This window comes from Styela clava, chromosome 9 (assembly GCF_964204865.1).
Source record: "Styela clava chromosome 9, kaStyClav1.hap1.2, whole genome shotgun sequence".
Lineage (NCBI taxonomy): Eukaryota > Metazoa > Chordata > Ascidiacea > Stolidobranchia > Styelidae > Styela > Styela clava.
This window is the reverse complement of record NC_135258.1, coordinates 7,136,393-7,154,665: the sequence shown is the minus strand read 5'-3', so window position 1 is coordinate 7,154,665 and position 18,273 is coordinate 7,136,393. Positions and strand designations below refer to the sequence as shown.

Genomic DNA, 18,273 nt, shown 5'->3' with positions numbered 1-18,273 from the left:
ATAGGTAATTTTTCTTAGGTTGAATTGACTGTGAGGCCTGTTGCATTCCTTTATCCACCTCATTGCTTTTTGGCGGTCAATATGTGGCTTCGGAAAAGGCACAAATCTTACTCCATTTGAACGGCAGGGGTGGTACCGTACAGGTTGTCAGACTGGCAAATACCATATGCGCAGCGTTTACACATAGTTAGTCTACCAAAATAATTCACTAATAGATTCTGTTTAATAAAAATGCAACATCGTATTGAAGGCGAATTCTTCCGTACTGACATACGGTAGTCTACCGGTGCTCTTGATTGCATCAGCATGACTGTCTACTATTTTTTGGTTCGAAATAGCAGTTGGTTGACCTGTACGGTACCGGTACCTGTCAGGTGCATGCAACGGGTATCTGTATATCTATACTAAACTGTGTACCGTACAGCCTTTTAGTATAGATATACAGATTTCGTAAACGTGATTTGCAACAAGTAACATACAGTATTACATCTTTCTAATTATCGCAGCTCTGTGAAGAAAAAAAAAGCGAAAAAAAAGAACAAAGATCTGCCTAAACCGCCAGCAACCTGTGCGGAACGCGTCCAAAATTGTCTGAGCGACTTTTCAGCGGAGAATGTTTGTTTACATCTGCTCGCTTGTGATTGGTTGAGAATACGGATGTTTTGATGTCGGGGAAAGGTCCATATAGTTCTGTCTCTACTGCGCGGTCCATGGACCTTTTCCCGACCTTTGACCCCCGAAAAATTCCTCCTATAGAGGACTTGCACGGGTCACGTGACCTTGTTACTGGACGGCAATAAAACAAAAACGTCCATTTGGCTCCTGTCAGTTGCAAGTCGGATTATTCGTTTCCGTTTTGTTTGGCTGTTGAAAATGGTTGGAAATGGAACTTCAGCTATATTCCACTGTTTTCAAAAGATCCGGAACGTCGCGCAATGTGGATATCATCTATTGGCAGGACTGCTTGGTGTCAAGTCCAGAAGCCATCTTACTCGTGTTATTTGTTTTCAGAAGCATGGACTTGGATGGTGGGGAATGGTCGTAACCGATCAGCGGCCATGTGAACCACCCTCGGTGGGAGTGGAGCTGCAATCCTCTAGCACATAACTATCCCCGCATGGGATTGAAACCTGTGAAACTACCAGGGTGATCACAGATGCGGTGGCGAGCGTATTCCTAGATGGCGAATTAAATTGAATTCTGGTTATTTTTTGCATGACCAGTGGTGTTAAACTTTAGTTATCTATTCAACCTTTCACACCTAGTAATAGATTACCTGCTAATCAGGAAACAATACCTTCTGTCAGACCTTACAGCAGTACAGCAATTGATTATTAATTCCTTACTGTCTTACACAAGTCAAGTCTGCAACTGCAAGTAGGCCCACGTCTAGGCCTACTGATAACAGTAGTTTGTCATCTGCTTTCCATTGAAATGAGGGAGCTTGTGAATATTTAAAGAAATTGATAACGGCACACTATCACCACATTATCACTCACCATCAACGAAGTGCTGTCCGCAAACAGTGAAACACAAGTAAGATGGCTTCTGGACTTGACACCAAGCAGTTCTGCCAATAGGCAATAGATGATATCCACATTGCGCGACGTTTAGGATCTTTTGAAATCAGTGGAATATTACTGAAGATCCATTTCGTCCATGTCTATACTATACGTACAGCCAACAGAACAACGAAATAACCATTTTCAACAACCAAACAAAACGCAAACGTATAATCCGACTTGCAACTGACAGGAGCCAAATGGACGTTTTTGTTTTATTGCCGTCCAGTAACAATGTCACGTGACCCGTGCAAGTCCTCTATACTTTACCATTGCAAAATTTTTGGGGCTATTTTAAGAGTGCTTCTGCGAGTTGGCGCCTGTAAAACGGGGTATGTGTTACAAACCATCATCATGATTCATCGCCTACAACAATCTATTTTTTAAAAGTACCTACCTGTTATGAATTTTAGCCTAGTCCAGGGGCTTGGCCGCTTGTTTTTTGCCGTCCAGTAAACAAAGTCACGTGACCCGCGCAAGGATAGGATTTACATATTCATCCCGGGGGAGAGGAAAGCCGATAAGACGGCTTATCCATATGGCGAACCACGGCCTCTCGTCCGGTTACCATTCCAAGTCGGGTATGGGATTAGTTTTACTGTATTGTTTGTTTTTGGAAGCATGGACTTGGTGGTGGAGGAAGCCGTAACCGACCAGCGGTTACGTGAACCACCCAACGACGGCGAGGAGTCCAGCAATCCACTCGCACATAACCATCCCTGCATGGGATTCGAACCTGCGAACCCACGCAGAGTAGTTAGAGGTGCGGTGGCGAGCGTATTCCTAACGCTTAGCCCGTTGAGCCCCACCGCCGCGCCAGCCCTCTATAGACGAACTGATATTTTCCCAAATAGTGAATCTGTCGTTACATGTTTAAAAGGTTTATTACTGTGTATCTTTGCTTTGAAAGTAGCAAAGAATTGTTTTAAATTTTGGCCGGCACGCGGACGAATTTTATCGTTAAATTTAGCCGACTCTGGCACACGAGCCGAAAAAGGTTGCCCAACCCTGGCCTAGTCTATCACAGCTATTTCTACACTATTTTTTTATTACTGAAATTAAATTGAAACTCCTAGAAAGACAGAGTGATCATTGAATTATCTGATTTATATTTAAGTTTCCGAAACACAACAGAAAACTAACGAATAGAGTTCAAAAACGCGAAAACGAGGTAATGTTTACGATCACGCTTGAAAATCTGTCTAAGTGAGAAAAGTGTCTAAACGGATACGAAAAGGGAGCCTTGTTACGTCACTTTTTGCATCTTGCTGATTGGCCAATGTCACGAAGTAAACAAGGAAGTCGATGCTCGGGGAAATTCCATAAGATCTTTCCCATTTGCAGCTATTTCTTTGTTTTGTCTGAAAAAGTTTGGTTATTAATCTTAATTCGGCTACAAATCCTAATTATATGTAAAACACTCAACAACAACAACCAGATCCTAACGATAAAAGAGTGGTTTTCGTTGTTAACTATCGACACCAAGTGAAGGCTCCGGCTCACAAGTATTTTCACAATTCTTAGTTAGGACATTCCTACAGTATGGAATGCATGTATTAAATTTTTGCATGCTTCTCCAAATCCAACCGGAATTTTAAGTTTAAAACTTCTGGAGAACCTCCGCTATATACTTCGCCGTCTGTTGTATTTGCATTGAAACGATGCATCGAGGCCTTCCGACAAGATTCCACGTATTTTGCTATTGGTAATTGTATGCTTGTCAACTATATGCTCTATATTTCCTTTCATTGTAAAATGGCGCTTAAATGCATTCGCTCAACAGAAACCCCCTTTTGATCAGAGCCACGGACAACCACTATTATGTCAAGGGGCCACGCGATACCATAACGGAATTATGCTTAACGCCCCATGGGAAGGTGGCTAATCTAATAATTTCTGACTCACCAAGCGTCTATATTTTAATTCAATTAATTTTGTTGAAAAGTAAGAAAATAAAACAAACGAAATGGATGAAATAAAAAAACTGACACCCGACACGCTGGTCCCAGGCGCAAACAAAAATTTTCTTTCTTTCTCTCACTCCGTATGGATTATCTTAAATTTTCTTAAATTTTTGTAACATATTACCTTGCTTTAGATTTACCTGCAACAGTGGAAAACATTCAACAGTTGTGCAAAATCAAATTATCGGATTACACCATATAAACGTGTATATATATATATTCAGCTGTTCAGTTCTTTTCGTGCTCATGTAGATCCAACTTGACTGGTAGTGTATTGAAAATCTTATGAAAAGTCTGTAATGAGGGAACTCTTGATAACATTGATTGTACATCTGATACACACATTTATATCCTTATGAATATTAATCGTGACATTTTCAAGACAGTTTCATTAAGAGTGTGAATGGTATTTGAGCGTTCGTTTTTCTTTTGTAGCATACGTCTGGTATTGCTAGTCATTGTTTTACCAAATACGGTTTCATTTGTACGCTATGTTTAATAAAGCACTATATGGTATAATACAGTAGTGTATTACTATCTAACTTCATTCTTTCTACGTTAGTTGATATGTATACTGAAAGAATATTATAGTAAAAAAAAAAGAAAGAATACTATAGTAAAAATAAATTTATCTGAGGAAGTTTGAGTTTGGTCCGACGAAACGTTAAGAAATAAAATTTGGGAAAGTGTAATGCGATATATATTTGAACCACTCAATATATTTAACACTTTCAATGAATAAATAACTTCTCAAACACGGAAAGCCGGAATAGCAGTCATACATGTGGGCTATTATGCGTTTGTTTTTTCTGCACTCTGCATGGCAGGAAATCGAGCATAGATATCTGCATAATAATTCAAACATGGTTTTGCGTGATTATAGAAATACTTGAAGCTGCCCCACGGTTCACTAAAATTTTTCAAAGCATTTTCCTGCTAATATATATTATAAAATATAATTTCTGGTAATAAACTCAACATCAGAACTTGTGCTTGTGTTATCGAATTCTTTTAATGCGCGTAGTGAAATATGGCGCTGACACACTCACTGCACTCACACTCCGCTGCAACTGAAACAGGGTAATCAGAGGTGACGACGAGCGTGTCTATTGTGCGATAATACGATGCCCAATTATTGTCTTCTAGAGAGAGAGCGAGCGTCGCTACTTCCGTATCCCGCATCGAACATCACTACAGTACCTACCGCTTTCGTCTATAACCCATTGTGTATTTTATACAACAATATACAGGGTGGCGCATGATTGCCACCAGGTAAATTCATATCGATGATAAATAAAGCACAACCGGTGTTAGCAAAATGATTTAATTTGCCGACGTTTCGAATATTTATTTAGAAAAACTTCATCAGGGCATGATATGGAAAGCACACTATCATATACGAGTATATACAGTATATACAGTATATCGTATATACAGCGGTGGGATTAAGCCGGTTTGCACAGGTTCTATAGAACCGTCTCGCGGAATTTTATGAGATCAGCGAACCGGTTAGCATTACTATAAAAACACACATACAACAGAACCGGCCGAAAAATAGGACTTCTGTGATGGAACTGGCTGACAAAAATTTGAATCCCACCACCGTATATATATATACACTATATATATCAGTGGCGGCGCGTAGTCATTTTGACAACCGGGGCAAGCTACTGCGGGACCAAATCATCCCCATCTACGGGGACAGGATGAGCGCTGTAAGTTCCCCCATCATTTTATGAGTATGAAAAACCATTCCATCGGTAACAACCAATCGGCAAAAGCGACAATTTTAAACAATAAGAAAGTGTCTTTAAAACCGGTCCAAGTCAAGGGATTAATGAATATAGACATAGTTTATTTTGAAACCTCTTTCAAAAGGAAAGGCAATATTTACCCAGATAAATACAATGACATATTAACAGAAACTTCGGGAAAGCAGACAAAACCTAAAATAAGGTTTAAAACGTTACTATGAAGAAAGGAAAAATAATGCAAAGATAAGGACATGCGTCGCTCACTCATAGATATATATGCTGCTAGACTTCTACTGCTTGAACATATATGCAACACGCACATACCGATATGACTCGGATATGACGTGTCATTAGACACTGATCCGAGCTTCGGAAAACTCTGATCCGCAAAATTAAAAAAAAAAAAAAAAAAAAAATATGCATCACGCCGCGGTTTCTTGGAAGCAAAATGCTCAATAACGCGCTGATTAAAGTCATGCATCCCAGAAATAACGTCTCTGTGAATGGATAAAACAGCCAAGGAATTTAATCTATCTTGCTTCATTGTGTTTCTGAGATACGTTTTAATACGCTTCAGCGTGCTGAATGTTCGCTCTGCGTCGGCGGAAGAAATAGGCGTCGTCAAAATGATGTCCAGAAATTTTGCAGACGCCGCAAAGGTAAGTTACTAGAGTGTTATCTATGAAGAACCCATAGAGCGCGCAAGTTGATGTGATGTTCAAAAAAGTTTGATTGGTGTATATACATCGCAATTCATTTTCCAATTTACCCACGTTTACCATGGGGTAAAATTTGGAGACAGTAGCCAACAAATGGATGGGAAATTGACGTGCAAATTTTGAAAAATTTTTGGGGTTCATCAAAGACAACGCGGCAAGGTGTTCAGGTCGCAGACGATCGCCTATTTGATTCACCAGAATGTCACAGCATTCCTTTGCAGACAAAGTCAAACGCTGCGTTGTTTGCCCGCGGCGTAAAGAAGCACTCCATGTGTCGTCGTATTTTATTGTTTCCCGGATACGAGATACAGCATCGCAGAAGTCTGAAATACACGACTGCACAGACGCTCCATCTATTAGCCTTGACTGCAATGCGCCGTATAATACATCCACGTGATAGAATATTGTGGAGAAAAAAGCGAGAAAAAATGAAAACTCACCATCTTCTAGCAGACGCTTTAGACCTGCCGCCTCCCTCACAGAGCGTTCGTCCCAAACCGGAGAGCTCTGAATGCCATTGAAACACTCAATGAGCTCAGACCTAATTTCGGACACGCCCTGCACCACGCGTGATTGGAAGTTCCAACGTGTTTGTGCACAAGCTGGGAGACGGCGGCTACATATCTGGCGAAGGAGGTCAGAGCGCTTCGGCAAACGGGAAAAAAATGAAGAAAACCCCGAAACATTTGCAAAAAATATACGGACGAGAGGGGTATCAAGACACATATTTTTAATAACGAGGTTAAATTGGTGTGCATAACAATGTAAAAAATGCGCATGAGGAAAATCTTCTTTTATATAAACTTGAACACCATGTTTCGATCCACTCATGACTGCCGCGCCGTCATAAGTTTGAGCTATCAATTTTGACTTCGCGTTGTAAGGCTGTAACACTTCTTTCAGTACAGCCGATATCCCGCAAGCCGTGCGATCAACGATTGGTACAAAGCTGTGAAATCTCTCGGTAGGTTTACCATCTTTCACAATCCGAAAAATCACAGCCAGTTGGGAAACGCACGTGATGTCAGTTGTCTCGTCAGACTGAATCGAAAGGAACTGGCAATTCTCAATTTCCAGAGCCAAATGTTGTAAATAAATTTTATACATTGAGTCGAGCAAATCATTTTGGATATCCTTAGATGTCCCTTTCGAAACAGTCGCGGCATCAAGATGATCTCTCAATACTGTATCTAGGGATGCGGTGTATTCCACCATATCCAAAAATACCCCTCTATTAGAAGAGCCAGCCCGTTCATCGTGCCCACGGAGGGACAGCTCGTGACAACCAATGAACTTCAAAACATCTATCGATCGACCGAGAACATGGCGGTTTTTCTCGACGTTTTGGTTGTGCCGACGAATAGAAACCGCGCGTCCTTCATCCAACTGTGCTGCAATATTAACATTTCCGAATGTTCGGTATTTTACTGCATTGTCCAGGTGCTCCATAGAAGATTGATGATCCCTGGCACGCTCGGAAAGATGTTTAAGATCTCTAAAACCAGATTTACACCAACGTGAGTCACGGGCGGTAGCAAAAAGTAGGCAATAAAAACAAAAAAGTGCATTTTTGTCCTCGCTGTAACACAACCATTCGTGTTTTTTATACCAAGTTTCTGCGCAGAATGTACGCCGACGCTTTCCTCCGTCATGGGATTGTTCCAGTGAACAATTTTTTGGTTGATAAGGCCCAAGACGTTGTACCTCTAATTTTTGTTCCAGCGGCAGCTGCGAAAACGGAGTGCGAAGTAGTGCATCAACCTTATTCATTATGAGGTCTAAGGCTAAGAAATGCGAAGCCGGAAAGAAGTGAGGAGCTCAAAAAGAATGTGGAAAATCGAAAGCAAATGGACTAAAGGTCTCTAACTGATTCAAATAGCGAAACAAGCGACAAAAACGAATGCGAGGAAACTATCAACTCTTCAAGCAACCAACGAACGAGAAGGAATGCGTGAATATGTCAACACGTTGTTGTAAGAAACGTCGGCATTGTGTCGTCATAATTTCGGGGCTAGCCCCGATGATTCAGTAAAAGAAACAGAAAACAAACGAGACAAACGCGGCGAGTGGAAGATAAAAGAGAGAATACGATATACAATGAGCAACCGGGGCAAAATCGGCGTCTCCCCGTCGACGTTCGGCGAAGGCTTTGCGAGCGAAAAATGAACAATGTCGGGAGAATATGGATAGTGTAGACAGTCTGTGCAACCGATATTGAGGTATTTTTCGAATATTTTTTATTATACCGGAAAAACAACCGGGGCATTGCTCCGGTTGGCCCTATAGACGCGCCGCCACTGATATATATATAGTGAAAAGAAAAAAAAATCTCACGCCATGATCACATGGAATTTTTATCATATTTGCGGGTTTTCAGATTTCAGGCCGTATCATCCCTTGATGAAGTTTTTCTGGATAGAAATTCGAAATTTATCATCAATATACAGGGTGATCGCTAGAAAACGGGAAAAAGATTTGGTAACACAGCTAGACATCTTGTCAATCCCCAAGTCGGATTTTCCATTTTGAGAAGAATAATCACCTTCCTTTCAAAGTCTGAAAGCTGTTTCCTGCTTTCTTTTATGGTGCGGGTTTCAATATAGAAATCAAATAGAATCATACAGATATGAATGTTTCTCTCATCCCTGAAAGATTCTCCCTATACCTCAAACTGACAATAACACAAAAAGAGGCAATGTTTACAACTCGCTTTTTAACGATAGAGGTGTATGAGAGGCTGCATAAATTCAAATTGTTACGTCATTGTTAACTTATTGCTGTTTCGTAGTTGTTACGGAAATGAACAAGGAAATGACGCTCGGAGAAACATCCATCAACCTCAAACAACCTAAAACATAAAATAAATAAAAACGTATCGAAAAAGAAATGATTAACACGCATATTCGTGATCTCATCTGACTTCTAAATGTTCTAGTTTTCTAGCGATGTCAAAATCACAACGGATAAAGTATAAGCCTAATCTATTCTACATAGGATGTTGTTGAAAGCAATGACATTAAACAACATGATGCGCGACTCCGGCATTTTTGGCCGAAGATCGTATTCGATAGCACGCTCCAATGCACATACTTGGCGAAACGAAAACGAGCGGATGTGTGCTGCTTTTAAGGCATAGCAGTGGCACAAATGGTGTTCGTGCCTGCTTTGACAGTTGTTGTCGATTTTAATGATATTTTGGAAAATTGAAGGTAAAAAGAAATCGGACAAAGGTAAGGTAAATACTATTGTTGTATATCACACCCGGGCATAGCACTGTTAAGTACATGTGGGAAAGCCAGTTTTTGTCAAATACTACGAAGTTATCAAATCAATACGGTACGTAGTTGCCCATTTGCCGAAATTGCATATTTACTTACCCCTTATGGTTTCAAATAGTTCATGCACCTCCATTTAGATTTTTCTAATCAGTGTAGAAATATATACTCATTGCTGTAGCATACTATTGCTCATTCACTTTTATTTGCGTATTGAATCAAAGGGTTAACAAGTTCACCTAACATTTCACTCATACCGGTCTATATTGTATAGTCTGATCTCTCAAGTATTTGGAGCCACGAATGCTTGTAATTTTCTGACAAAACCCTTTTATTAGTTGATTTATATACCAAATTCAGTAAAACATTTTTTACATTAAACAGGAGATATTGGATTTATTAGCTTTTCCATTCTAAATCATATAGACTGCGTTATTTATTCTTAACGAAAATTAATAAATCTCCTATTTTTCTTCAGATGTGAAAGTTGTGGACAAACCTGTCTAAGCATTGTGAGACTCCCGCAGCACAAGAGGCAATAGCAAAAATAGTAAGTATATCAATCAAAAAATTAAGCCGACATAAGGCAAAACTGTCAACTATTCGTCTAATCTCAATTTCCTATTATTTATTCACAGGACGACTGTAGCAGAAGGGGAGATATCAGAAGTCTGGCGACATATATTAGTGACAGTGTGATTCCAAGAAATATATTTAGAATACTCCATAAATGTTTGCAATAGAAGAACAACCTATGCAGGCATGCAAAGGCATTTGACCCTCCGGTAGAGTTGTGTATGGCCCCTACATCCGGCAAGGCTTGAGGAAAATAACTAAAAATTCCAATGCGTAAGATTGCATAAGCGGTCTTATTTGTGAAAAAGCACTAAACATGCCAGACATACTTGAAACAGCTTTGAAAAATGAGGATCACCTGCGTTATATTTGGTTCATCAACTTTTGGTAGTACTATAGAAGAAATTCAGGAAAGGGTATAATCATGATTCATGATAAAATACTATCATATATTTTTTGGACAACTTCAATCTAGACCAGGGATGTCAAACTCGCGGCCCCAGAGAACTTCCAGTGCGGCCCTCGAACGCTTAACAATAATTGTAATAGTATTTTGGAAGCTTTTTTTATCTAAATGTAACAGATTTGTCAAACTTTTTAATGTAGAATTGAATATTCACACAGAAAACAATTTACTGAAAGTAGTTTTGAAAAATTAAATTATTTTTGTTCACATGTTGACCCATTTAAGAATACACATCAAGATGGCAAAAGAATACTTGAATAAAACACTTGAGAACGCAAAGTACATGAAGAAGGTGGCATTTTCGAAGAAAATGGGAGTTTTAATATTTCTGCTTTTCACAAAATTTTCTGAAGCACATTGTTTAAATTGTCATATTTCCATCAGTACTGTACAATAAAAAAACACAATAAGCTCAGCAGTCAATATGACAAATTTGAAGACCAACTTCGAACAGAAAATTTCCAAGTGTTTGTATATCAATATAATTATACAACGACTTAGTTAGTAAAAATCAATATCGATAATAATCCAAGCAATCCTATGCCATGCAATGTAGCGCGAAATGTCTTGTCGAAAAAATCTGTCATTTGTTTTTTTACTGATCTATACATGGAATGATGAAAGTAACTTTTTTGCATTACTGGAATTAATTAAACATTCGCAAAGATCCAGATTAACCCATGATCATGTGACCGCGTTAGTTAGAGTTGGTACTATAAAATCATTTCAGCCTGGCCTTAGTATGCTGGTGACACAAAAAAGATGCCAAACGTCAGGACAAATGTAATTAAAAAAACATTGAGTTTATATTGTAGTATTTTTGTTAATTTTAGGTCCATATATTTAGATTAAGTCATTTTTTTAGTGTATGTATTATTATTTCCTTATCCAAAGCTTGTTTAGAAATGATTTCGATGGTTGTACATAGAATTTTATGATTTTTTGTAATAAATACAGTAACTTGCAATCATAGTGGAATGCAAATAATAATATGTAATTGCATTTGAAATTAAAGAAAATAATTAAACTTAATCCCACTGTTTAGTTGCATCCCAATATATGTCACAAACTAAAACTATCTTGAAAATATCCTTCAAGTATACATTATCAAAAACTGTTTGCGGGCCTTTTTACAATTTCCAACATGCAATGCGGCTCTCGAAAACCCATGAGTTTGACACCACTGATCTATTCTAGACGATTCAAACATTGCTTTGGGAAATAATATCACTTCAATTAAATTGAAAAAATCTTGCTGTCATAAATACAAAATCGTTGCTATCATAAAGGTAAACCAATTCAGCCACTCGGAATATATTGGCATAAATGTATTGTCTTGTTTATTACCTCAGCTTGGAGTATTGACAAAAATTACGTAAAATTTTTTTTTAACTCTGTGTTATAATCGGAATTCACAATTAATAGGAATTATAAACAGCCAACAATCAATGAGAATTATATGCGAATCCCTCAGAATAAATTTGTCTTCTAAAATCGGAGGAAGGCAAAACATATAGGTAGTTTCCATTCACACAAGTTTTTCAAGAAGATTTGTTCGAGCCAAACTAAATGAGCATCGTCAGGTGATCGGTAAGACTGCAAGTTAAATCTGCCCTGCAACCTCCTGCATATAAGATAATATTAATTAGTGGGCTATGAGCTAAATTCCTAAATTTAGACACAAACCTATCTACGAGGCATTCTGTACCAGCAATGTTACCTACGATTAACTAAATATGTCTAAAAAATTCTCCTACTAAAGCAAGTTCGATAGGTGCAAACTTTGTGTTATGGAATTGTATCACAGCACCGTTATTGTATCACAGCACCGTTAAGAGAAGTAAAAACAGTTTTGCTGTTTTGTATGACACCCTCTTTAAATGAAATTTCACTGTTTAAGCCAAACATTAAAATTACTAACTTTGAACTTTGTCATTATCTGCAAAATGTCCCACATAAATCTTTACGCTATCGCGTTTGCAATCTTCTCTGATAAAAAAACGTCTATGATGTCCAAAATTACTCTTTACAGCTTGTCTGCCATTTCAGCTTTCCAAGTGAGCAAAACTTCTTGGATATAGAGATTATTTTCTTTCGTTACAGGCGCAAAACGGCAGGTACCACACGTAAAGAAGACGCCGAGTAGCAAAAGCGAGCGGAAAACGGTCGCGAAAGACGACGAGAAATATGTGCATTGGAGCGTATCATGAAATACAATCTTTCGTATGTAGTCTTATGGAGTGATGTCAGAGTTGCCTATCATGTTGTTTAATGTCATTGTTGAAAGATAAATTTAACGGTTCAATATGTAATAGGCGTCTGCCGAGACATACCAACTGTTGTGTTTGCGCAAAATCAACAGAGAGGTAAAAAAAAAGTAATGAGCTGAAATATAAAAATCGGTTTTCTTCTGGTCATTCACAAATGGTGAAACTATCGGACCGACTCAAATAAAGCCTTGGGCCAGAACAAACATAAAATAAAATGATGAAACTTTATCTGAGACACATTCCACTGACCCTTTTCGCCAAGTTTTTATTATTATGCTTCAATTAATTTACAAATTATATTTACATCTTTGTATATTTTAAAATTGAATATATTTTCCGTGTCTAATTTCTCATAAATTAATAAAAAGACTTCATCATTCTCAACTTTTCGCCATATCTCTAATAACAATTTTGCAAAAACGCTATGTTCTCACATTATAATTTATTTAAATTTACGCTTCTTTTTATTTCTCGGTAATCTATTTCTGCATAGTAATGAAAAGTATGGCAATTTGTCGTTACGAATCCCAAATATTTACGAAAAAACAAAGAATCTTCCTATTTCATTTTTCATTATATAATTTGATTGAACATGTAAAACTGTATAACAATATGTGATGCAAGATACTGGGCATTGTGTAACAGTGCTTTTTCAAACTTCACATCACTTCAAATTGAATTTATTAAACGTCAAGAATAATTTTTTTTATACCGTTTGTGTGTCCCTGCCTGTCGTTATTATAGTAAATACACTTGGAGATGTATTTTTGCGCGTGGCATATTTCAATATTTATCGCAGATGAATTCTGAACATTAACACTTTCAGCTCGAAGGCTCATCTTTCGGATTTATGCATTCAAATTTAAAATGGCGCTGTCTGTAAAATTGAAATGGAGCGGTTCTCTATACGATTTAGAGGTTGATCCTGGTATGAAAGTATCAGACTTGAAGGAGATGGTAAAAGAGAAGACTGGAGTTTTACCACAACGACAGAAATTATTAAACTTGAAGCACAAAGGTGAGTGCGATGAAATGCAGAAATGTTCACATCTACATACCGGGCGCGGCGGTGTGGCTCAACGGGCTAAGCGTTAGGAATACGCTCGCCACCGCACCTCTAATTACTCTGCGTGGGTTCGCAGGTTCGAATCCCATGTAGGGATGGTTATGTGCGAGAGGATTGCTGGACTCCTCGCCGTCGTTGGGTGGTTCACGTAACCGCTGGTCGGTTACGGCTTCCTCCACCACCAAGTCCATGCTTCCGAAAACAAACAATACAGTAAAAACTAATCCCATACCCGACTTGGAATGGTAACCGGACGAGAGGCCGTGGTTCGCCATATGGATAAGCCGTCTTATCGGCTTTCCTCTCCCCCGGGATAAATATGTAAATCCTATCCTATCCTATCCTACATACCGTAAGGTTTAGTTATAGGATTGGTGTCGTTTGAAAATAGAAAAGTGAATGACTATAAAATGGGAATTTCAATAAAGTACCAAATTGAGTTTTGTTTTGGTCAAAAGTAACTGTTGAACTTGTGATATCCCAGTTTTGTTCGGGACATATTTATTAATTTCTGTGTCAGCAGGTCAATCTAAAAGAGTTTGACCCAATGACAGGTTCTGAGGTTACAGGATTAACCACGATTAGGAAGGATAGTCTATATGAAAATGAATATATTGTTAAGGCGGAAAATCCAGCCACTTGCTGACTTGGGAGTTGGAAACTCTGGCATCACAACTACTTTGAAATAATCAAATCAGCGCTGGCAAACGTTATTTTGGTTTCACTCAAAAATCTGTTTTAGACTGAGGATTTCAATTTCTCCTAAAATTTAATCAATGTATATTTTTTTCCACCTCCAGGGAAGCCAGCAGGTGATGAGATGAAGTTAGAGGAACTAAAATTGAAGCAGAAAATGACAATAATGATGATGGGAACAAGGGAAGAGAATCTTGAAGATGTTCTTGTTCCTCCTGATGTCGGAGAAATCATTGATGACTTTGATATTGATGATGAAGTTGAGATTAAGTTACATAATAGGTGAATTTTGTTTATTGTTTCAGGGCTGTGGACGTTTGGTATGTTTCAGAGCTGGATATGTATTTCATATTCTTGGGAATCAGGAGTTATTAAAGACAATTTTATATTCCCAACTTCGGGAGTCTTTAGATAGTCGAAGTAAATTTTTCAGAGCAACTCTGAGAAAGTAAAGTTGACTGAGCATTCCAAACAGTTTATTAAAGAAAACTTGCAGTTTTCAAAGTTTTTAACAGCAAATTTTTAGTATTTTCACTGATTACTAAATGGGTTTATATAGTTATAGGCCGAACTATTTTGTTGAACTCTAATAGACTTGAGTTGAATTTGTTCGATTGTGTTCGTTATCCTCTTGGAAATCTCCACCATTCTGTGCAATTTCTTTCTAGATCTGAACATCTCGCTAAAATTGAACGAAGAGTTCGAGAATATGAGGTCAAAAAACTCAATGACCCACGACCAGGAAAAAAACTTCTTGTTCTGGATGTTGATTACACATTGTTTGATCATCGATCTAATGCAGAGAGAGCAGAAGAATTAATGCGACCTTATCTCCATGAATTTTTATCAGTCGCCTATGTTAATTATGATATTGTTATATGGTGTGAGTATTTTTAAAACTTGATGTTTTATAGAGTTGATGAAAAAGAAGGATAGAATTCACATATTTATCCCCTGGGAAAGAAAGGCGAAAAGACGACTTAACAATATTATGGCAAGCCTCGGCTTCTGGTCCGGTTATCAGTTTATGTCGGGTATGGGATTAGTTAGCCAGTTATTTTTTTCGGAAGTAATTCAATAAACCCGACTCGGAGTTGCAAAGAATAGAAATTTACTAAGCTGTTACTAAGAACGCTTACTTGAAGTTCTGTACAATATAAATCTTCAATTTTCTGAAAATCTGACTGTTAAATGTTCAAAATATAACTCTGGCCTCAATGAGAACATGACAACCCCGATTCCAGACTCTATAGTCTGTGATGAATGAACTTTCTCAGGCTGTTCATCCAATATAATGACATCAAAGCACATTGTAACTTCATCCCAAGTTCGTAATCAAGCTTGTTTAAGATGAATAGGTATTTATTTGACAAGCATTGGTTTAGTTAAATCTGTAATTTGTTGAATCTACCAAAAATTTCCTTTTATCGACTTATGTGTCCAACATCAAGTAATTAGCAATAAACGAGATTCCTGAAATTATTGCTAAGTAGTGATAATGGTTTTATTATTTTAGCGGCAACCAGTATGAAGTGGATTGAGGTCAAAATGCAAGAACTTGGAGTAACAAATAATCCCAATTATAAAATTGCTTTCTTTATGGATCATGCAGCTATGATTACAGTTCACACACCAGAATATGGAGTTGTTAATGTAAGTTGCCAAGTAGCGGTGTTCAAGTGTTGGTATTATAAATTGCCAAAATGAATTTTCTTCTAATGAAAGCATTTTTTAAGAGTATTTTCGATAATGCTTTGTGATTCGGTGTTCAATATTTAATTGGAAGAATAAGGCGACAAGATTTTCCCGATCTTATGAAAATGAACTTTAATCGCTCACCTGTAAGGGAATGATAACAGAATGTTTGTTTTAAATGAATAGATGTGGATATTTTACGTGTATTACTAGCCAGCAATCACTTCATTATGCCAATAGGACTTGAATCTAGTACACCAGTACAGTGAGCCGTCAGACCTGAGCGGGCCAAATCCAGCCCGTTGGGTACTTCCAAGCTGGCCTGCCTGATGCGGCCATAAGCAAACTACAACCACATTTTGATGTTTAATCTAAAAAATAGCTAAAGGAATTTGTTGAGATTGCAATTAATTTAGTTTTGGCACCAAGCTTACTTTTTGCTGTAAATATTGTTCATAAAATGTCACTTTTTTCGTCACGCTTACCTGCCTGCTAGTCTAGGTGGGCGAAATTTTTAAATCTTACCCACCCCTGCTTTATACTGTATCTCTTATGCTTGTCAAATGTACAAGTGCCATCTAAATCTGCTTTTTATTTCCAGACAAAACCACTCGGAGTAATCTGGGGAAAGTATGATTTTTATTCAGCAAAGAACACAATAATGTTTGATGATTTGAGAAGAAATTTTTTAATGAATCCGCAGACTGGTTTGAAAGTGAGTGTAACAAGTAATTATTTTTATTCTCTCAGCCCTAGGAAGAATGCATTGTAATATAATACCAATGCACCCATGCAGAGGCGCTCTGGAAGTGTGTGTACCAATATGGAGGTAACTAATTTTGTTTGCCTACTTTACATCAAATTGTGTAAAGGGACTGAAACCTATGGGCAGGGGGTATATTCACTAGACGGTATCCAAACTCGTAATAGAACTAAAATGAAAGAAATCGGAATAAAATGATGCCTTAAACTGGTACACACACTATGGGAGTACCCACACAGACGCCTGAACTATATCTTAATTTGGTGCACTGGATTTCTATATATTCATGTTAAATATCAGAAGTCAAACGTTTAAAAATTTTTAATAGATTTTGGATGTCTCGAATTTTTGTGTGAAATCGCTTGAATAAAAATTTCATGGAAGAATAGTGATATCAGTCACATACCAGTTACATGTTTACTGTGCTTTCTGGATTTTTATTCATACATGGGCCGATGCAAAAACAGGTTTTCAGCAATGCTTGCTTTATAGATCCGCCCGTTCAAACTTGCACATTTATATCGAAGCACTGATGATGAATTAAAGAAGTTGAGTACATATTTAACATTAATATCTTCACTTGATGATTTTACAACATTGGAACATCGGAAATGGGAACGGTGAGTATGGGTGTTCAATTGAAGCTAAGTAATGCAGATGTATATACAACATTTTAAAAGAAAAAGTCTATAATGAATGAGAAATTTTCACACGAAACAGACATTGTAGTTCTTTATTTTGATAGCGGAAAGAATAAGAACAGACTTCGATACATATGTTGTTTATTAACCATAGACTGTAGAATGGACCGGTGTTTTCGGTCCCAATCAATATTAACCGAGGCTTATCGGCAAATCCCAGACCTCTGTTCTGTACATCACCCGACCCCAAATTAGTAGGTGAAAGTGTAATGATTTTATCGGTGGACCATTCTAAGATTGAGAACTGTAGAAAAGCTATCATTAGGGCACAGCTCCCAGGTTAGGAATATAATGGCATTCGAATATCTGCATGGCTATTGATTGCTATAATAAGAAAAACCGATTTTTCAGTAGCCTCCTTTATTTTATTTGCCCAAGGAAAACAAGGACATGTGTCATTGGCTCATTGCTTAAAATCATACTGTCTATGTTGGTTTCCAATTATTTCTCTCTTACAATGGCACTGATAAATTTCATGTATACCCTATGAATTCATATAATTTAATGGCATTCGTATGTTTAATGGCGCTAAATGTGATCTTATGAAATATTTTTACTTGTTTCAGATATGTTCGGAAGAGATTAGAAGAGCAAGGGAAAGAAGAGACTTGAACATGTTTGACATAAGAACCAGTATCCTTTCAAACTGGTGACAAAACACTCGCAATTGGGGAGATGCCACCTATATGAACAATCATAGATGGGACCTTTCCTCACATGGAACTAGAAAATTGAGTTACTCAAAGAACCGCTATTTGATATATTT

General features: G+C 37.7%; 1 protein-coding gene across 1 annotated transcript; it reads left to right on the top strand.

Moving 5' to 3' along the window:
- Positions 1–13,390: 13,390 nt before the first annotated feature.
- Positions 13,391–18,145, top strand: LOC120338747 (ubiquitin-like domain-containing CTD phosphatase 1). The gene is made up of 7 exons (XM_039406684.2): positions 13,391–13,604; positions 14,453–14,630; positions 15,017–15,231; positions 15,865–16,001; positions 16,645–16,758; positions 17,299–17,426; positions 18,074–18,145. The coding sequence occupies exons 1-7, from the start codon at positions 13,454–13,456 to the stop codon at positions 18,117–18,119; spliced, it is 969 nt and encodes a 322-aa protein (XP_039262618.2). The 5' UTR covers positions 13,391–13,453; the 3' UTR covers positions 18,120–18,145.
- The last annotated feature ends 128 nt before the right edge of the window (positions 18,146–18,273 follow it).